At 54.7% G+C, this 20,772-nt stretch overlaps 2 protein-coding genes across 10 annotated transcripts; both read left to right on the top strand.

Moving 5' to 3' along the window:
- Positions 1-288: 288 nt before the first annotated feature.
- On the top strand, positions 289-4,871 carry vta1 (vesicle (multivesicular body) trafficking 1). Of its 2 annotated transcripts, XM_037243994.1 has the most exons (8): positions 291-521; positions 1,735-1,829; positions 2,933-3,060; positions 3,131-3,206; positions 3,844-3,958; positions 4,098-4,295; positions 4,359-4,430; positions 4,640-4,871. In XM_037243994.1, the coding sequence occupies exons 1-8, from the start codon at positions 431-433 to the stop codon at positions 4,783-4,785; spliced, it is 921 nt and encodes a 306-aa protein (XP_037099889.1). In that variant the 5' UTR covers positions 291-430; the 3' UTR covers positions 4,786-4,871. The 2 variants fall into 2 exon arrangements, with proteins under 2 accessions (XP_037099888.1, XP_037099889.1); XM_037243993.1 differs by having other exon boundaries at positions 289-521; positions 4,098-4,430.
- Positions 4,872-4,983: 112 nt separating this feature from the next.
- adgrg6 (adhesion G protein-coupled receptor G6) lies at positions 4,984-20,586 on the top strand. Of its 8 annotated transcripts, none has more exons than XM_037243935.1 (30): positions 4,984-6,243; positions 7,108-7,181; positions 9,007-9,354; positions 9,425-9,567; positions 9,656-9,935; positions 10,196-10,369; positions 11,641-11,706; positions 11,912-11,974; positions 12,323-13,663; positions 13,982-14,070; positions 14,263-14,315; positions 14,400-14,423; positions 14,508-14,659; positions 14,908-15,019; positions 15,336-15,424; positions 15,512-15,576; positions 15,632-15,768; positions 15,929-16,094; positions 16,195-16,326; positions 16,424-16,531; positions 16,623-16,668; positions 16,747-16,853; positions 17,172-17,299; positions 17,671-17,939; positions 18,259-18,361; positions 18,727-18,877; positions 18,966-19,098; positions 19,229-19,330; positions 19,588-19,731; positions 20,242-20,586. In XM_037243935.1, coding segments are annotated over exons 1-30 (4,932 nt in total). In that variant the 5' UTR covers positions 4,984-6,241; the 3' UTR covers positions 20,373-20,586. The 8 variants fall into 8 exon arrangements, 7 of the variants coding, with proteins under 7 accessions (XP_037099830.1, XP_037099829.1, XP_037099831.1 ...); XM_037243934.1 differs by having other exon boundaries at positions 16,415-16,531; XM_037243936.1 differs by lacking the exon at positions 11,912-11,974 and having other exon boundaries at positions 16,415-16,531.
- Positions 20,587-20,772: the final 186 nt, after the last annotated feature.

Here is a 20,772-nt window from a genome sequence, read left to right as displayed (position 1 = left end):
TAGCACTCGTATGTTTTCCTTCAGTTCCGGGTCTGCTCTGTGTGCCGCTCTGCCCTGGTCATTGCTGTCCAATGGGAGCACAAGCGTGGATGTGTGTACTTGACTTGCAAAATGTACAAAATGTCTGAAGAGGAACCGCACCAAACGAATACAACATTCTTTTTAGATGTCTAATTTGGTGGGAAGAATACAAACAGGTAAAGTTCTGATGAACAAAACTGATGCACCTGTGGTTCACACTCCAACACAGTAGGTGGCGGTAATGCGCCCTAAAGCTGGTTCCTCCCGCCGGAAAACGAAACAAGAACAAGTCCCCGCTACCGCGGTCCAACCACCAACAGCAGCAGCAAGCAGCAGCAGCAGCAGCAGCAACAACAACAAGACGAACGAAACGACCCACTCGACCGTGTAGTTTTCGTTTGCGAATACCATGGCGGTACCGGCCCAGCTCAAAGCAGTCCAGCACCACCTGCGGACCGCCCAAGAACACGAGAAGCGCGACCCTGTGGTGGCTTACTACTGTGAGTGTGCGGCTAGGCTAACACTAGCTCCGTTTAAGCGCTAACTTTTCTTTGCCCGACTCCTTCACAGCACCGACTAGCCCTAACCCCACAGCGAGACTGAAATTGATATGCTTTGTCATCGTCGTCTCCGGCATTATCGTCTCTTTCCGTGTACCCAACCCTCATTTTGGGGAGCTGCCGGGGTGCCTTAGCCGAAACCGGCTGAGCCGGGTTGACTGTACCCTGAAGTGGTCGCGGGGCAACCGATTCCAGCTGTGGTTGTTTGGGGAAACGTCAGTCCAGTAACTTTGTGTTTCCTAGTCTTAACCTGACCTTAGCTTTGTTTCACTTTGTTCCCTTACCCTTCGCTTTGTATCCCAACCATTTAAACGCGTTAAACTCCTAAGCCCTTCTTGACTCGAATCCAACCTATTTTTTTAGGTGAGTAATTTGACCTCCTTACCTTAACCACAACCTTTTAGCTTTGTGGCTCCCTAATCATTTTGCGGATTCATTTTGTTGGTCAAAATTGTTCAGCTGCATAACTGCTCAATTCTTAAACACATGAAATAAATGGGCTCGTTTACGATACACGACTGGCTGCCAGACAGTTTATAAAGTATGTCGTGAGGATAAGCGTACAAGGTAACGTATGCAGAAATACATTTTGAAACTGTGACGAGAAGGAACAGGGTAGCGCCTTCTGGGCCAACACCGTCACAGCAAGAGTTGGCTGACTTTCACCATCGCTCGCGGTACAATACGCGGCAGAATAACTAACGCTAGGTGGCGAGTCGCCGGCCACGGCCTAATAACCGTTTCAATAGGGTAAACGTACGTAACTTAGCCTTCGGTCGTCACGCGGCGCACCTAACGCGCTCTCCAAATAGAGCTGCCTCGCTGTGCCCAAAGAAACCCGATCGACGGGTACGTCACGCCGGTGACGTCAGCCGTGAGGAATGCGCACCAGCTTGCTGGGACAAAGCGTCAGTTTCCGAGATGCGAGTCGTCAATTTCTTGCATTGACTCGCAAGCAAAATTTAGAGACGTATCAAGTATTTACTAATACAATGACAGCGTGACGCAGTGCAGTCCGTGTCTGTCTGTCTGTCTGTCCGTCCGTCCGTCCGTCCGTCCGTCCAAAGTACGCTCGCTTGTTTCTCCAACTTTTGCTTTCACCGTCTTGTGTCTTGTCGAGTGTTGAACTCTTTTCTCTTTGGGCCGCGGACAGGCCGCCTGTACGCCATGCAGACGGGAATGAAGCTGGACAGCAAAACTCCTGAGTGCCGCAAGTTCCTCGTCAAGCTCATGGACCAGCTTGAGTCGGTGAGTCTCGTCCGTCCCCCTCAGTCCTTCTGCCAGTACACGCCGACGTAAAAGTCCGCCTATGTCATTTTGTATTTTCCAAAGTCAAAGCTAAAAAATGCATGTCCAAGTTTCTTTCATCTTCACTGTTCCAAAATAGAAGCCGTGAGGATAAAAGTACCGACGCACACAATTGCGCACATTCGGAGTCAATTCCACGTCGGCGCTTCACCTGATGGATGCGCCCGAGCCTATGCGAGGAAGCGCCAGAAAGCGAGATTGATTTTTGGGGGCCTGTTGGGACAGGAAGGGGGCGGAACCCGGCGGCAACACGTAGTCTGATGTCATCTGCGGTGGCAAAAGCGCCTGCTTAACTTTTACGTGAAAGTTTAGACCGCAAAGAAAACATTGCTCAAACTACTAATTCTGGTTCTTTACCAAAGTCAAACTAAAAACGGCGACAAAAGGGGGAAGAAAAAAACCAAGTGTGATAACCGGAGGCGTCTCGATGACGCAGAGACGACTTGACGCCGTGGAGCTCGGCGGCGCTTTCCTTGCTCCGGGACACGAAAGCATGAAAGCAGCGGATGTGGGTGTCCTGCTGGCAAGTGTAATGACTCCAGAGTGTGTTTGGCAGTAATGATCATCAGCTGTGTCTTCAGGTCCACTTGTCACACGTGGGCGGACGCTCAATGTGCTGACATCACAGACAGTTGACGCCAATGTCCAAAGTGTGAAAGAAAGGACGCTTAATTAGTGCCAGGCTGCGTGCAGCAGAAGACCCCATCCTCCCTCCCCCCTTTTCCCACGAGGGAAAAGGCGCCACAGTGTCCAGAGGTGTGAAACGTGAGGGTCCGCCTGGTGCGCTACAGCCTGGTCAATCAACGCGCTCTTCTTTGAGCGAAACCCAAGACACAGTCTTTCCTTTATGCTGCGCCTTCCGCAGGCACCTGCGCGCGCAGGTGAGAGGACAGTGGTTGTATTCAGGGCCCCCCCCACCTGCTTCACAAAGTTTGCTTGAGGGCAAACTTGAGGCGTGTTCCGCTAACCGCGCTGGCCGCAAACAGGAAGTCAGTGTAAAAGGTCACTCGTGCCTTCACCGCCGCCGTGACCTTTTGTGGCAGATGAAGATGGAGTTGAGCGACAACGACTCCATCACTCAGGAGGTGGTGGGCAACGCCCACATTGAGAACTACGCCCTCAAGATGTTCCTGTACGCCGACAACGAGGACCGAGCGGGACGATTCCACAAGTAAGTTTGAGTAACTTTGAATTCACAACGTTGAGCATGTTGTGACGTCATTAAATGTTGCTGCACACAGGAACATGATCAAGTCCTTCTACACGGCCAGTCTGCTGCTGGACGTCCTCTCCGTCTTCGGAGAGTTGTCCGATGAGGTGAGCCCGACTCACGCGGCGCTTGTCTTTGTTACTCACTCGTGTGCGTGCGACATACAAGTCGGTCGGTCACCTTTGCTCTTTTCTGCTAGCGCCGCACAGGAAAAAGCGCGCGTTGTTTCAGCGATTATTAGTTCAACACAACTAAAGTTCAGAACACGCCTCGGCACCAGCGAGCCACTATTGTTCCTCAGTTCGACCCTGGAAAAACATCCGAGTGCGGCTTATCTCCTCACAGCAGCACCGGGCCGTTCCGTGGACTCGCCACACGCCCGCGCGGCGACCTTGCTCGTAGCCGACATTCTGGCACCGTTCTAAACGTTACACCCGGCCGGGCATGTTAGAACCTTATTAAAAGTTGACCAAGCACTCTGTAAAACAAACCCCCAAAAAACTTCCCAGTCCACCACAGTGTGTATGACTGCCGTTTGTTTTTTTTCTTTTACATGACGTAAGGCGGGAAGGCGTCTCAATCGGGCAACGATGGAGCTTTTGTCTGTTTTCTTGACCTCAAACTCTTGGTTTGCGTAACAGGAGTCAGCTTTTAGCGTGGAATTAGCAAGTACGTGAAATCTAGCCACATTGCTAACATGGACAGTGATGTATGATTCTTTTTTCCCACGGACTGACTACCCAGAACATCCAGCACAGGAAGTACGCCCGCTGGAAGGCCGCATACATCCACAACTGCCTGAAGAACGGCGAGACGCCCGAGGCCGGCCCCACCGGCATGGATTTGGACCAGGAAGCGGGTGCGCCATCGCCGTCAGCATGCTCACCGGATCGCTCGCTCTCTTGCTAAACCTCGTGCGGCACTCTTCGCCGAGGGGCAACGCGTGTACTCCTTTATCTCCTCTTTTATCCCCATTTTTCATGTGCGGCGCGCTCCAGATGGCGATGAAGGTTTCTCGGGTCACGCCTTCTCGCAGGGCGGCTCCTTCCGAGTCTCCTCTGAGGACGCGGGCGGGGCCGCGGCGCCGGGCATCGGCTTCACGGCGGGCTCCGAATCGGGACCGTCGGGACCCCCCTCCATCTTCGGCAATGTCCACGTCCCCCCCGGCGCACACGCCCCCGCCAACACGCCAGCAGGTAGCCACGCCCACCTCAGCGAAGGGTCGGACGGTCGCTCACGCGTGTCGTGCGACTCGACAGACGCCGTCAAACCGGTGCCGACGGCCAGGACCACCGCGCACGCCGCCGACCTCCCGACGGGCCAGCAGCAAGGTCAGCAAACGCCTGTCAAAGTGCCCGCAGCGTAGCGACATACTTGAAACAGAGAGGACACGTAACACGCGCGTGCGAGCCAGGTCGATGCTGCTCATCAACAAATCAGCGGTGCACGCAACGCTCTCGCTGAAGGCCGAGCCGTCGTGTCGATGCCTCCCCTTTCATTCAGCCCGGGCCCGAGTGGCAACCTCTTCCCCTCCCCCTAGGTGACGTCCGCCTCTCGGCCGAGGACTTCACCAAGGCCCAGAAGTACTGCAAGTACGCTGGCAGTGCCCTCCAGTACGAGGACGTGCCCACGGCTGTCCACAACCTCCAGAAGGCCCTCAAACTGCTCACCACTGGAAAAGAATGACTCCTTTGTCTGTCCGTCTGGCTGCGTCTATCTGCACCATCTCATCAGCTCTGCACGCACGCACACACACGCACATGCACGCACGCCGGCTAGCCGCCAGCAGCTTGGATGGAGACGGCAGCTCAACAACGGCCGCCTGTGTGCGCCCGCTCTAAGTCTCCATCCCTATTACGGAACGTGCTGAGGAGGCGACCGCCGGCCGGCACGTGGAGCTTCCTGCCCGCAGGGGGCGCCGCGCGCGCGCGCCGCTCTTGTTTGTCAACACCCGAGCGTGACGTTAGCAACCGCACTGGCCACACTTCTTCTCCCTCTTACAAGCTAACGACTTGCCGGCGTGATTTGTTTCCTTCCCTTTGCAGATGTTCCAAATAAATCCACTTGAGCGGTTTGCGTTTGTCGTCGGCCATTTGTTTGTTTGTACATGGAAAAAGGCGCGATGGCCCCCACCGTGCTTGGCTTTCAGTGGCCACTGCAAATGACCTTTTGCAATTCTGCTCCAAAGGTTCCACCTTGCCCTAAATCAGGGGTGGGCAATTCCGGTCTTCGAAGGCCGGTGTCCTGCATGTTTTATAGGTCTCCCTGCTGCAACACACCTGATTCAAATGATCAGGATTGTTATCCAGCTTCTGCAGACCTTGCTAATTATCTGACCATTTGAATCCGGTGTGCTGCAACAGGGTGACATACAAAACATGCAGGGCACCGGCCGGCCCTCGAGGACCGGAATTGCCCACCCCTGCCCTAAATTGTTGGCAGGTTTCGAGTGTTTTTGAGTTCTCCGCAAGACGGGTTTGCCACCCCGCCCGGCCCAGAGTGTTGCGACATGTTCCACACAGCCGGTAGTAGCTAGAAAATCTCCTCTCTGCGCTCGCCTGCTTTTTTTTTTTTTTTTTCTCTCACATCTAGACGTCAATGCTTTGCTGGACGATGGCGGTGTATCTTCTCCGCGTTCCTTTCGATTCTAAGTGTCTCGGAACATTTACTTGTAGGCGCCTTCGGACTTTTACCTTGGTACTACGAGAGGCCTCTGATAACGCGGAACGTCTGTTTGGATAACGGCTCAAGCTGTCGAGAAAGGCTGTCTAGAACCGATTTGAGCCACTTTGTGTGCAGACTGTGGTCGAACGGGACTAATTGGTGCTCTGCTCACTCGCAGTCGGGTGGTCGAGGCCAGCGAATCAAACGCACCCTACAGCCAGAGGCGCCTTGGTATCCCTCCCCTTGCTCGGCCCCCTCCCCGCTTTTTCCCCCATCTTCACAGCCTGGCTGTGTGTGTATGTGTGTGTGTGTGTGTGTGTGTGTGTGTGTCTCTCTGTGTGTCTGTGCGCGCGCGCACGCATGCATGTGCATTTGGACTGAAGAGTCCGACAGAAAGTTTTAGAAGAAAAGTGAGGAGGAGGAGGACCACGCTGTGTTTTGGAGGTGAAATGTGGCAGGACAGGAAGCGGCACTAGACATGTAAGTTTCTCTTGGTTACTCAACGCTTTATTTGAACAAAGATCTGTGTTGACTTTTCAACTAAAGTTCATTTCATTGGCTAGCATTAGACACATGTAAGTTCCTCTTGGTTACTCAACGCTTGATTTGAACAAATATGTGTGTGGACTTTTTAACAAAACTTCATTTCATTGGCGAGCATTCTTTATTGTTTTGGCGTGTACTATACTTTTTGGAAGTGGCGGAGAGTAACTCCGAATACAGTCGCACAACTGTTTGGACTCTGAGAATGACACGCAAATGATTTAGTGATTTATTTGAAAAGCTGAAAGAACAAGAGTGTCTGATCACAACTTCTCGCCGTCCAATAAAAGTTGCCTGACTTTTTTTTTTTTTTAAGTGTGTGTGCGTGTGCGCGTGTCCGTGTGTGTGCGCGTGTGTGTGTGCGCGTGTGTGTGTGCGCGCGTGCGTGCGTGCGTGGAGGGGTGAGACCTGCATGTTATAATTAAACATTTAACCGGGGTTACATTTAATTGCCGTTGTTTTTTTGTTCAAGATTTGAGCCGAGCGTGAGGGGCGTGGCCTCATCGAATGAGCTCGCGCCTAAAAATGCTTTTTTGGGGGATTTGGCTGATTTCCAGTACAGGCACAGTGTGTACATGCCGATGTCGGTGTCGAATAGGCAACTGCGAGCGGCGGCTGTCAATCGCGTCTTTCTGGGGCGGGTCGTGGGCGGACAAAGATTTCTCTTGTTTGAAGGTCACCACCGCTTGACATATTCCACTCGGGAATATTCATCAAACACGGGCGGCTAGTTTGTTATTCTAATGAGCCTCATGAATATTCAACAAGCACGCACAATAACGTCCCTGCGTCTCTCCTCAGGGTGGCGCGCTGCCGAGTGGGCGGGGCTGGGAGGCCCGCGGTCATCCTGATGTGGGCGGGGCTTCATGCGTACGGTAAGACGCTCGTATGGACAAACGCCCGATAACATGTAGGGGCACACAGGGACCAACTAACTTCTCGACAAGCGTGCATTCGCACCTGTCGACACAAGCCCCGGGCACGAAATGATTCCGAATGAGCTTCGAACCCAAAACCGTTACGCCGACCTAACAACCTCGATCGTCGCTCCCAAAGTTTTTCTAGGCCCATTGCCAGATTGCCTTTGACACCACGACTCGTCACGCACGTAATCGCCAAGTGATAGGTCATCAACACATGTATCACGCTTGCGTGTACAAATTTTGTTGAACTTTAAATGATAGCCAGTGTATGAAAGTTTTTTTGGGCGTCGTACATCGTCGCTAATCCGCCCAGACGAGCTCGAAGAATAAACTTGAACACAAATCTACTCCCTGCGCGCGCGTGCGTGTCTGTAATATATTTTCCATACCCCTCCAGCAGCCTCTGGCCAAGTACACTCGTAAAGTTCCCAGAAGTGCGCGCGCACACACACACACACACACACACACACACACACACACACACACACACACACACACACACACGCGCTGCGCATTTTGTATGTGTGTGTGTTGGGTGGAAAGAACATTGGCCACATTCACGCACGCACAATCGCTCTCCTCACACTCCTAGGGAGTGTTAAGACCCGCCTACTGCGTTAGAGTTGCAAGTTTCATTTTTGAGACAGTGCCTCTGACAACATGAGGTGACATTACCCAACACGCAAAGGCACGCATGCAATAACACACGTTATGTTGGGAGCATTTATCCCAGCCCCTGCTGCAAATTGCTATTTTGTATTTTTGTGACCATGCACAATATGGTGATGTCACTCTGAACGCACGCTTGCTTGCAAGCAAGCAAGCAAAGCAAGCAAGCAAGCCTTCCTCCTTGCAGCTGTTTGCTGACGCTCACTAATCCCGCGGCGCTCCACCCTCGCCTCTCCGTAAGAATCGAGGAGGATAGTGATGCTCGTTGCGACGGCCACATGACCCTTCTGAGGCCGTCCAAGCGCGTGACGAGCTGAGGGCGACTCACCTTACGTAGGTACGCGTAAGGTGAGTCTCCTCGCCCCGGCTGCCCCTGGTAGGTTGACGGAAGTCCGGCCGGTAGCCATCGTAGTTCCACACCACCGGCGCGCCAAGTGGTGTCAATAATCTGCCTGCTGGGAGCGCTTTGAGTGTCTGTTTGTATAGAAAGGCGCCAATGCATAATTACGATTAGGATTAGCCTCTCGGACTCCTTGCGTCACCCAGAAGTGAGCGTTGCTAGCAGCAAAGTAATTCAAATGTTTGTTTAAACATGCCTTTCATAACAGGATCAATTATAAGAAGTGTCTTAACGTACACACGCGCGAGCTTAGCCTGTACCGACCGCATTAGCATTTAGACGAGGACACTCGTGACGCGCACGCATGCACGCACGCGCGCCGCTAATTGTTCGTCATTGTCAGCATAAGCACGTGTAACGAATGGCACGCACACATGCCCACAAACAGCCCTGATTTGTTTCCAATCACACTTATTTGCATGTCTGTGCGTGTGTGCACGCGCAAGAAGCTTTCTTTTTTATTTTTACAGTGCATGGGAGCGTCTGCAAGTGTGCGAGGCCCAACTCCAGTTTTCTTGCGGCTTGTTTTCTACTCTACTTCTTCTGTCGTCGCTTATAGTCCTCTCTTTCTGGTTTTCTTGTCTCTGGTCTTATGATGTTCTAGTCTAATTGAGTATTTTAGTTTTATAGTGCTGCCCATTTTAACTTCTGGTCTTTTTCACGTGTGTTGTTTTTGGAATGCAACTTGCCTGTCCCCCCCCAATACAGCTATCGGGTGCGAGTGGTCCAAGTGCGGATCTGTGTCGACGGAGTCCGAGGGCCGGCTGACGTCCCCGTGTTATCCGAGCAAGTACGGCAACTCCCAGAGTTGCCAGTGGAGTCTGCGAGCGCCGCCGGGCTTCGTCGTGCAGATCTCGTTCGAGGACTTTGAGCTGGAGGAGGCGCCGGGATGTATCTACGACCGGCTCACTGTCGCCACGGGCAACGGCAAGGTCAAGTTCTGCGGTCTGACGGCCGCCGGCCTGGTTCTCAACTCCAGCGGGAGCGTCATGGACCTGGATTTCACTTCTGACTTCAGCATTCAGAAAAGAGGCTTCAGGATCAGCTTCAGACACGGTAGGCCGCCACGGCAGCTCGGGAGGAGCCTCTCTTTGCATCCTCACTTGTTTCCTCTCCCCTTGGGTAGTCGCCGTGGCATTGAGAAATCAGAAGATCAGCGTCGCCGGCGGCAATGTGCCGGGGGCCCGAGTGTCACCTTCCGTTGACGTGCCGACGCTGCATCACCTGACTCTGTGCTTGGAGATGGAGCGAAGCGGGCCTCCGCAGCAGGTACGTGCCACGGCAAATCCCACCTTTGCGGATCGGCAACAAAGGCGCAGACGTGGCACTCGGACTGTCCTGACGGCGTGGCACGCAGGTGGAGTGGATCTTCACGTACAGCGACGCCGACGGCGAGACGGCGCTGGCGCTGGGAGCGCACCAAGGCCGCGTGGAAATGGTGCTGGAGGGCGTGACGTGCTCGCTGGACTCCATCGCGACGGCGGCCGACTGGACCTCCTCCATGGCGGGCTTGTGTGTGCTGTGGGCCTCGTCCAGCGGTCGCGTAGGCGTCTACTATGACGGCAACCACTGGGCCAAGACCTGCTCCGACTCCGCCGGGCGCTCCGTTTCGGGCGGCGGCACCTTTCGCCTGGGAGGTGAGACTGTTTTCTCTCGCACAGGTGTTCACCGAATCGGACCCACCCCTTTGACGCAAGTGTTAGAGGCCGAAACCAGACTAACTGTACGGGAGGGGGAGAACGGTCAAAAGAGCAAAGGCGAGTCAGGAGCCGAACCGAGCCGGCCGGCTGGCCCCGGCCGGCCTTTAAGCAGCTCTACAACTTGGAATTCCAGGCTGGACCGTGTTCCGTGTAGCCCCCCCAACAAGAGGACTAACGTGAGCCGTTGTGTGACTCAGGGCCGAGCAGCTTTCGGGGCAGCGTGTACAACGTTCGCCTTTGGGACTATGCCATGACGGTGCAGCAGCTCAACGCGCTCACTTGCCACGCGGCCGGAAACGTCATCGACTGGGACAACAGCTTCTGGGACGTGCCCCCTGGCCTGGCCCGGACGGACGGCGCCCTAAGCTGCAGTGAGTCCTATCTCTTGTCTCGCTCGTTTGTCCCCGCAGTGGTTTCTCTCTTGACTTCCTTGTTTTTCTTTGGTGTCTCTCCATTCTTGCATTTGTTTCACTCTCGCCAGAGTTGCTTTTGTCGTTTCACTCCGATTTAGCGGGTGTGTCGCTCGCTTGTCGTTTTTTTTTTGTTTTTTTTTGCTTCCCGCTAGTTTCTCTGGCTTCTCTCCCCGACAGTTTCTCTCTTGTCCGTCCTGCTCTGGCGACACGGCGCAGCAATGAAGTCACTTTGCTGTCCGAGTAAAAGCAGCATGGAAAATCAGGAGCGCATTCCTCTCGGCTCCGCTCGCTTCTTTGTTCCGTCCTTCGGTTCCTTGTCTTCTTTGTTTGCTTCCATGTGCGCTTTCTCGTTGTTGTCTTCTCTGTATATTTGTTTGCCATTTGCTTTCCAGGAACGCCTCCTTGCTTATTCCTTCGTTTCCTTGACCCCCTCTTTGGTTTGTTTCTTTGAGCGCCTGTTTGTTTGCTCCTCTGCTTGCTTGCTTGCTTGCTTGCTTGCTTGCTTATTTCCCCCCGGCTGAGTGTTTTTTTTCACGAGTTGCCTTGTTTGTTTCCTCATGGCGGCTTCCGCCTCCAAATGGAAGCAGCGAGGAAAATGTCTTGAACATTCCGCTGGGCCGCTAAGCTAATGGAGTCCAGCTGCTCCCTTGAATTCTCACCAGACGATGTGCCGCTTGTGTGCGGACGTGCGGACGCGCACGCCAACATGTAACGCGTCTGTGTGGTCTTAAAAAGATGAAGAAAGAAATGTCTTTGTCATGTCATGCCAAAAGGTGTGTTTATTTCATGTTTGTTAAATGATCAAAAATGAAGGAAAAAAAATCCAATTACATTTCAATTGCCTTGGCCCATTTCACTTGTCGAAAGTCCAGGGGTGGGCAATTGCGGTCGTCGAGGGCCGGCCAGTGCCCTGCATGTTTTGTATGTCACCCTGTTGCAACACACCGGATTCAAATGGTCAGATAATTAGCAAGGTCTGCAGAAGCTGGATAACAATCCTGATCATTTGAATCAGGTGTGTTGCAGAAGGGAGACCTATAAAACATGCAGGACAGCGGCCCTCGAGGACCGGAATTGCCCACCCCTGCCTTAGTCAAAACAAGTTGAGCCGGCTCAAGCAAGCAAAGGGCAAAGCTGACAACAGCAAGCGCCCCTTTGTAAACTCGCCGACTGCCACGTTGCCCTTTTTGAGCACGCGACGACTACCTTGTCCTTCTTTTTCCGCTTAGGCGTGTCCCTGCCCAGCGGCGGCTCCGTCCACGGCAAATGCGACTCCTCGCGCCCGGGATGTCCAGGTAAGAAAAAAGAAGCGGATGCCAGCAGCGTGAGCGCCGTGCAGCCACCCTGGGGAGGGCGCTCGCTTTCACCCTTGTCCTGCGGTGCACTGGATGCCGTGCGTGCGTGCGTGCGTGCGTGCGTGCGTGCGTGCGTGCGTGCTGAATAACAGCCCACGTTGGTCATCCCACTTGTCTTGTCTCTTCCCTTGCGACATTCCCGCAGCCGCTTCCTCTCCCGCTGGCTCCACTAACACCACCCATGCTACTAATGCAACACACACTCACGGTAGGTAACGCATGCACGCGCCCGGCGCCACGCCACCCCCCTGTCCTCACCTTTCACCTCTTCTGTACTACTTTTCCAGCAGCTGTTGATGATCTTTTTGTTTTGCTCTTACCTCACAACTTTTCCCTCTCTCTTCTCGTGTAAATGGAATTTTGATTCTGGGCTCATGTGGGCAAGATTGGCAAGTCACTCGCCTACGTGCGGGCGCCAAAAGACCGATCGTGGGAATGGCTTGATGACCTCCATCCACTCTGCTTCAATGACACAATGTTGACGCAGAGTCTTTGTGGTGACCAAATGATAGTCTGTTTTTGATGGCTTTTGTTGACTTCTTCCTCCTGTGACCAGTGTATGTGCAGCAGGACAGGTATGGAAAATATGGGGTTGCGTCAGTATCGCCTGGCCCCTGGATGCGCAGCGCCCGGCCCCGCTTTGTCTCCACGCCGGCCGCAAAGACGAGTTCCGGTGGTCCGGGACGCCGACGGAAGAGGCACGCTGGTGTTTCTGGATTCCCCAAAGTACCCCCTCAGGAATCACCCCACTCACGGCACATGTCTGCTCCCCCCAAAAAAGAAGCCACAACCTCCTCCACACCAGCCCCCCCCGGGCTGCCTGCCTTCCCGCCACGATTGTCGGGTGGGCGGCGGCCCTTCCTGGCATTGGTCTCCACGCCGCTCAGGAAGCGTCCGGGCAGCGGTCGCTTGCCTGCCGCCGCTACGAGAGCCCAGCCTGAGCAGCGGGCCACGGCCATCATCGCTAAGCCTCCCGTGTCCCGAGCTAACGCCGTCGCTGGAACAGAAAGCGGAGCCCTCAGCCGACGGGACGGAGCTTCAACCGTCCAGAGGTTTTCAAGCAGGACCGATCGCACGCGCGCCGATGACGCTTTTGCCCTGGCGCATTCGCTGCCTTTTTTTCTCCACAACTCGCCGCCCAGAAGCTCATTGGCTCCTTTGACTGCTCCGTACATCTTAACTCCGCCCTCCCGTCGCCCTGACCGCCCCGGCCAAATACGGGCCGGCATCCACGGTCCTTCCCCGCATCCGCCGAGCGGGACCTTCGGAACTCCTCCAGCCATTGAATCGGAAAGAGCGCCGAGAGAGCTGATCGATCGGCTGACGGGCCGAGAGCCTTCGCTTCCTCTTCCTGCGACCGGCAGGGAGGCTGCGCTTGTGCCGCGGCGAGCCACCGCTTCCTCGGGTGCTGGCCGGTCACTTTCCCATTTGTCAAAGGCACTTCCGGAGATGCAGGAGGCGGGGCCGGCAAGGACGACAGCCTTTCGCATTGACTCCGCCTCCTACCGACGTGGTTTGGCCATCCTCCCCAAACCTTCTCTACTTCCTCCTCTTTGGCATCAAAGCCCTCCTCTTCCTCATTTGACTCCTCTTTATCATGTAACCACGCCCCTTACTGCCAGGAATTCTCCCCTCCCTCTCTTGACCCCTGGGTCTTTGGCACCGCCTCTTCCACCTTTGACTCCTCCTCTTCATACTCCTGCGTTCAGCCCGCCCCCCGCACTACGCCCGCCCTCGGCGAGCGTTCCCGCCCTCGCATCGGTCACGCCTCCGAGCGCCGTCTCGTCCGCCCTCCCGCTGCCGAGCCCCATCCCCGCGCGACGTCCCCACAACAACACTGCTGCGAGCCTGTGGGGGGCGTTTCCATGCAAGCACGGCCGTGACTGGACGAGGGACAGTAGGTCCTCATGACCAATTATTGTAATCCTTCCAATCAAGCTTTGAATTGATTTGGCCTTTTTAGTTGGCGCTTTTCGGGTGGTGTGACAGCTGTCTGTCTTTCAACAGAATGGGCTGAATCTTTTCGCTACCGTCGACGTCGTACCGCTCCTTCTCGTCTCCTTCTCGACTGCTTGTGTAGCTGCTGTAGAATGATGCTGGTGTGACATGCGGTGGCCCAAAGCAAACTTAGCAGCAGCTGTTTTGCAACAACCCAACAACCTTGGTGGAGTTGTGAAATGTCAGTCAAGTCCAACAAATTCTTTTGTGTGCGCAGAGGCCTCATTCTACAGGCTGGCTTTGGCGGTGCACGATGGGAGCTCAACGCTGACTGGAGCAGACGTGGAGGAAGCTGTGGCCTCTTGGGTAAAGTCGCCGTTGAGCCGCCCGCCTGCGGTGGAGTCTAATGTTAGGCCTACACTAATGCCGGCTAATGCTAAGGGGAGTCCGATGCTTTCTTCGAATGGGGCGCCCACTACTGTTAATGCTAGTATTAGATGTGGGCCGATGCGTACGTCTGGTGGATGCTAACGTTAGCGTGTGTATTTGTCACGTCAGCTGAATGAGACGTTCAGCAACTGGACTCGCGCCGCCTCCGTGGACTCGCTCAGGTGAGTGGAAGCTTAGCGGAGGACGAGATGTCAATGGCGCGTGCGTAGCGCACTAACCCCGACTTTTCTTCTCCTCGCACGCAGCGTCCGGCCCGAAGGTCACTCCAGGTCAAAGCCCTTTCCCGTCAGGTTAAGGGTCATGGTCACGACGTTGTTGTGCGGCGTTCACATTGAGCCGTCGCTGTCTCGTAGCTTCCTGTGTCATGCGCTGCTGCGCCACCGCGACATCGCCCACGACCTCTCCCGTGTCCCGGCGGAGGTCCGGGACAGAATCTCCAGTGGCGAGCCTCGCATCGGCGCCGGTCTGGAGGTTGACACGCACTCCGTTCGTGTCAGCCCCTTGGGTAAGACACCCTCAAACACGCTGCGGTTGACGGCTTTGAGTTCTTTCCTGATGCGTCGATCTCGTTCTGGTTCTTCTTGACTGACCTGACTAACTTTTTTTTTTTTTTTTTTAAGAGTGGGTGGCATCCTGACAGAGTTGTTTTTGTGTTGTTCTTGGTGGTGGTGGTGGTGATGATGATTTTTTCCTTCCATCGTCCTGACTGACGGGAACATAACGTTGCTGTCGTTCCTTTTCCCATCTTGCCAGAGAACTGCCCCGAAGATGAGGCGCTTCACTACCGGTGGCCCGAGAGCCGGCCCAGCGCAGCTCACTTTCTGCCCTGCTTCCCCAACAAGGAACAGAGCGCCACCCGCAGCTGGTAACAACAAATGCATGCAGGCAGGCAGGCAGGCAGGCAAAAGCCAAAAAACACTCATACATAAAAAGGACATGTACCTCTGTTCAAAAGCAACAAGTCTTTACTGTCAGTCCCATACAATATTTATTTTGACCTCTCTGCGCCATTCCAAATTTAAGCCCAGCAAGAAACAAATGATGGCCCCAATGTCATCTTTCCAACACAATGTCACGCCCAACTTTATTCGGACACAAGTCTGCCCGACGACAGGTCGGTCTGCATGCCGACCTGTGGAAAGTGGAGGTTCTTGCTAGCCCGTCTCTCCTTCTCTCCTCAGCTTGATCGACTTTGACAACTTTTTGTCTTTCTGGTCACCTGCCGACTTCAGCAATTGCACAGACATCGACGGCATCCGCGTTTCGGCAGGTAGTACCCCCCCCCCCCCCCCACCCCCCGCCCCCGTTTCCCCACCCCCATCGGCGTTCCTAATCAACGGCCCGGTCTCGATTCCAGACAACGCGGCCGAGGTGGCCGTGCAGCTCGCCGCCATCACCGACAACCGTCTGTCCCGGGAAGAGGTGAGCTTGCCTTCACGCCGCCGCCGGCCAGCCGGGCCTGACTTTGTGTGCGCAGGTGTCCAAAGTGGTGAGCAAAGTGCAGGAGCTGGTGGACGTGGCCAACATCAACACCAGCTTGGCCTCCACCGTAGTCACCATCATCTCCAATGTGATGAACAGTCCCCACAGCGCACTGGCACCCGCCTCAGACAGGTACCTTCCAACCCCGGCAGGCTGCCCCGGGTCCAGACACACAGCATTCTGGAGGACATTCGCCTCGTACCTCGGAACCTCGCTGTACTCGGCCATGCCGCGGACCCGAGTGGGCCCGCGACGGTGCCGAGCAGGCGTGTTGACACTGACTCGTTGTCAGGGCCTTGAAGGCGGTGGACCGTCTTTTGGACAAGTTGCAGTTCGAAGGCTCCAGCGTGAGCATCGGCTCAAGGCGCCTAGCTTTGGGGGTGTCTGCTTTCAATGCGTCCGCCTACAACGGGACGTCCTTCAGCGCCTTCATCCCCGCAAACTCCACCGACCCTCAGGTGAGACCGAGCACCCCCCCCCCCCCCCCCACACACACACACACCACTATGATGGCGTTGACAGCCTGCCTGGCTTTGTGCTTGGCCCCGCCGCCTTCAGATTGACTTTGAGTCGGAGCAAATGGACTCGCTGGCTCAAGTGGTGCTCCCGGCCTTGCTGCTGTCAGGGGTGGAGTCGTCGGCGCCGACTCGCATCAATTTCCTGTTCTTCGGCACCACCGGCCTCTTCCAGGTCACATTTCCACCCTCACGAGAGGGCGCAAAAGTCAAGCGAGCGCCGTGGAGCTCTTGATTGTCACGCCTACCACGTTTTGTCTCAGCCGGAGCAGGACGGCCGCGCTCTGATCAGCTACGTGGTGGCGAGCAGCATTGTGAACCGCAGCGTCAGCAAGCTGAAGGAGCCCGTGGAGATCCGCATCTCTCATCTGGCACCTCAAGTCAGCTGCCCTCTTTCTCTTCTTTCCCCCGAACAACCGACCGACCGACCGAACGACTGAGCGCTCATCTCATCTCTTCTCCTCCTTCCAGACCGTCCTCAGCCCTGTCTGTGTTTTCTGGGACTTCAGCATGAACGGTCAGTGATGAGGAGGAGGAGGAGGAAAACTGGGTGGAGAGACGAATTGAAAGTGCGACCACGGTGTGCTTTTGCTAGGTGGCGCCGGAGGCTGGAATGGCGACGGCTGCCGTGTGTCTGCAGAATCGGGCGTCAACAAAACCGTTTGCCTGTGTGACCACCTGACGCACTTTGGGATCCTTATGGTGAGTTCTGCGCCCTGCTCACGCTTTGCCCGGTTTGAATGAAGTTGAAGTCTGTGTACCGCGCTTGCCTGAGGGCCACCGTGGCAAACGTCTCCCCTTTGGGAAGTGTGACGCGACGGCAAGCGTTTTTGTGAAGGAACCCGATTGTGACGTTCAAAATCGGAGCCCCTTTCCTCAGCTTAGCGCTTCCGAGAGAGTCAGTCCGTTTTTGACAGCCCCTTTCCTAAACTTTGCGCTTCTGATAACGGCTGGCTCAGCCATCTGTTGTTTGGTTTGTGTGGAAATCCACTCGTGAAGTGGTTTTTTTGTTTGTCTCAGGACATTTCCGGAGTGTCTCCGCACATCGACCGTCGTAACAACCGCATCTTGACCTTCATCACCTTCATGGGCTGCGCCGTGTCAGCCGTCTTCTCGGCCGCCACACTGCTCACCTACGCCGCCTTCCAGTGAGTTGCCGAGCCCCGCCTGCCCGTAGCACACCAAGCCGGCCACGCACATTCAAACAACTGGCGCTGCTTCTTGCCCTTATTTCGGACCCGAACGCTGCTCGGCATATGGTGGCGCGGCGGGAGGTACTGCGTCTAAATTGGGTCTCAGGCTGAGTATCGCGAGTTGGCGGCACGTTAGGCATCTCAAACAAGCTCCTTATACCTGCGCTTTAGAGGGAAAGGCTGACGCGACTCCCCGGGACTTTGCAAGCGCAATCTCGTGAGCTCTCACTCGGCGGGCCTTCAGCCGAATGCCGCTCCGCCATGTTTGATTCGAGGCTGTTGTATTGTCCCGGACTCGAGCATGCCCGCCCGTCCGTCTTGTGCAGGAAGTTGCGTCGAGATTACCCTTCCAAGATCCTGATGAATCTCAGCGCGTCGCTACTGCTCCTCAACATGAGCTTCCTGCTCAACGGCTGGCTGTCGTGGCAACGGAGCGAGGCGCTGTGTCTGGCGGCTGCGGCGCTGCTTCACTACTTCCTGCTGACATCCTTCACGTGGATGGGCCTGGAGTCGGTGCACATGTACATTGCGCTGGTCAAAGTGTTCAACACCTACGTGCATCGATACATCCTCAAGTTCTGCCTGCTGGGCTGGGGTGAGTCTCTTCTGGCCTGTGCCATTTAGCCCGTCGCCCTAATAAGCAGCCGCAGGCAGGCACGCACGCGCTTGAATTTTGAGCTTCATTTCACATTGTGGCCTGTTTTTTGAAATGAGTCAGAGGAGAACGCCACAACCCGGCGTGTAGGAAATGGACTTATGGGCTGGCGTGCACTAGTCAACGTTTTCCGCGCACTCCTTCTCAGAGCTCTGAACTAAATGCTCCAATATGGCCTCGCATTGCGTTGGCTGTCAGCCTCACCCCTCCAGCGAGAGCCGCAACACTGGCGTGCGCCGTCATTCTCTTGCGCTTACAGGCCTTCCCGCCGTGCTCGTGGCATTGGTCCTGGCCGTGGACAAGCGCTCGTACGGACCCCAGGAGTACGGCGGACACTTTGGCGGCGATGGATCGTCACAGTTGTAAGTTTGGATGGACGTGAGTCCGGTCCTCCAGAAACCCTATCCTGCCCGTTTTATAGATGTTTCCCGTATTCCAGTGGTCGGGACGGTTATTAGACTCGTCTGAGGCGGGAAAACAGGCAGGAGAGTGGTTCTCGAGGACCGGAAAGGAATTTGGATGTAATCGAGACATCGAGATAAGGCTAAGATATTGTTTGCTGGTAGGCAATGAAAATCAATTGCTGCAGTCTTGATTCATTTGTACAATTAGTTTGCGACTGAATTCGCTGAGTTAGAATACAGCCCAAGATGGGCAAACTTGTGAAAGCATGGGGAGGATGCACGAGGCGCCACTGGCTGTCCCTTGACAGATGTTCTCTCGTCAGCTGCTGGATCCGGAGTGCTCTGGTGTTCTACACGGCGTGCGTGGCCTACTTCTGCCTAGTCTTTCTGCTCAACGTGGCCATGTTTATTGTGGTTATGCTGCAAATCTGTGGGCGCAACGGCAAGCGCGGAAACCGCACGCTGCGACAGGAGGTGCTGGAGCTGACGCGCCGCCGCTGACTCGCTCGCCTCCTTGTCAGATGCCTCGTTCCCGTGGTAACGGCGATTGTGCGGCTCTCAGGTGGTCCGCAACCTTCGCAGCGTGGTCAGCCTGACCTTCCTGCTGGGGATGACCTGGGCCTTTGCCTTCTTTGCTTGGGGCCCGGTCAGCCTAGTCTTCGTCTACCTCTTTGCCATCTTCAACTCGTTGCAAGGTGACAACACTCCACTCGGGCTGTCCCGTAGAGACTTCGAAGAAAATCAAACCGGGGGGTGTCACATGACTGCAGCATGACAAGCGGGACTCACGGCTTCTTCTTCTTCTTGTGCTGAATACACACGCAGGACTCTTCATCTTCTTTTTCCACTGCGCCCTCAAAGAGAATGTGCAGAAGCAGTGGAGACGCTCGCTTTGCTGCGCTCGCTTCAGACTCTCGGACAACTCCGGTAACCTCCGAAGCCTCCGTCGTCATCATACACACCTTCACCGTCGTCAAGTCCCGCGAGGAATGTCTTCCGGAACCTTTGTAAACACGGAAAATGATGGAAACGTAATAATACGCCGCGACTTTGACGTGGATCTTTTCCTCCCTGCGTTCCAAGCAGCGTCACGGAAAGGCGTGCATTGCATTTATAGGAAAACATGTCACCAATGGACGGACGGGGAGGGTGTCGGGGCTCACTTGACGTCACTGTTTTTTCAGACTGGAGCAAAACGGCAACAAACAACACTAAGAAAGCAACGTCAGAGCAGGCTGCCCAGTCCTTGTCGTCGGGCTCCTTTGGCTCCAGCACTGCCCACTGGACCGCCAAAGCCAAAATCTCACTGACGCCTTTCAGCAACTCAGGTATGTCTCTCTCGCTGTCTCACGCTCCGTCGCTCTCGCGCAGACACGCATTTACAATGAACATGGCCGTCTTGGACTGCTGAATAAGATTCCAGTGAATTGACATCCAACGAATGGAATGAATGATCAGCTGTTTGGTGAATTAGAATCAAACAACAACGTTCTGTGTATGTGTGACCATTTGAGAACAAATTGTACAAATGGACGGACAGCAAATACAGTATGTAGTATGTATTGTGAAGTTGTTTCTGATCCACGTTGAGTCCTACCTCTCTCTGTGAAGGCGAGCTGCAAAAGTTGTTTTTAATCGACACTTATCGTAGACGACAGTTTCTCGCCCCAAATCTGCAAAGACGGTAATTTGCGTCTTGGCTAATGCCACGGCTGGCTGCCCAATCGCTATGCTGCTTCTACAGTACGACTACCTGCCTGCCGGAGTGAGATTTCCAACACCTCCCCAACCGATTATGGAGTTGTGCTCACCCGTTTGCATCGTCTTTGTGTCGGCAGAGAAGCAAAATCCGACCGGGACTTTTTCCTCAAAGGCGCAGCCCATCATGTCGTCTTCATCCGTCCTTCCCGTCGGCCAGATGATTGACAAGGTTAAAGGTTACTGCTCAGCGCGCTCCGACGGCTTCTAAAAGCACACACAAGCCCCGTCCAGACGACCACGCCCTACCGGAGTACCATGATGTTACAGCAAACTGGAAGCGGCGACGTGGCGTGAGCGAGCGCCAAACTAATTCTTCAGCAGTGTCCAGCTACTGCCTCGCTAAAACATTATGCTAAAGCAGTATGCTAAAGCATTCTGTTTGATGCTGCCGCATAGAAATAAAGAAGACAATTTTGATTTACTCAACTGTTGTCTCCATTTAGACAGTGTCCAAGGCCACACCTGGCCACCACCGAGCTTTGCCCCTGACAGGGATGACAATTAGGGGAGAGAAATCAACAACTGCAAGTTGGTCTATATATTTTTCTATGATTTTACATGTTAATGCAAATATGTTATGCAGAGGTGTAGTTTTATTCTATAGAAAA

The sequence above is a fragment of the Syngnathus acus genome, chromosome 24 (assembly GCF_901709675.1).
Source record: "Syngnathus acus chromosome 24, fSynAcu1.2, whole genome shotgun sequence".
Taxonomy (NCBI): Eukaryota; Metazoa; Chordata; class Actinopteri; order Syngnathiformes; family Syngnathidae; genus Syngnathus; species Syngnathus acus.
Note: the sequence above shows the minus strand (reverse complement) of the source record. Positions and strands in the feature narration are given on the sequence as shown.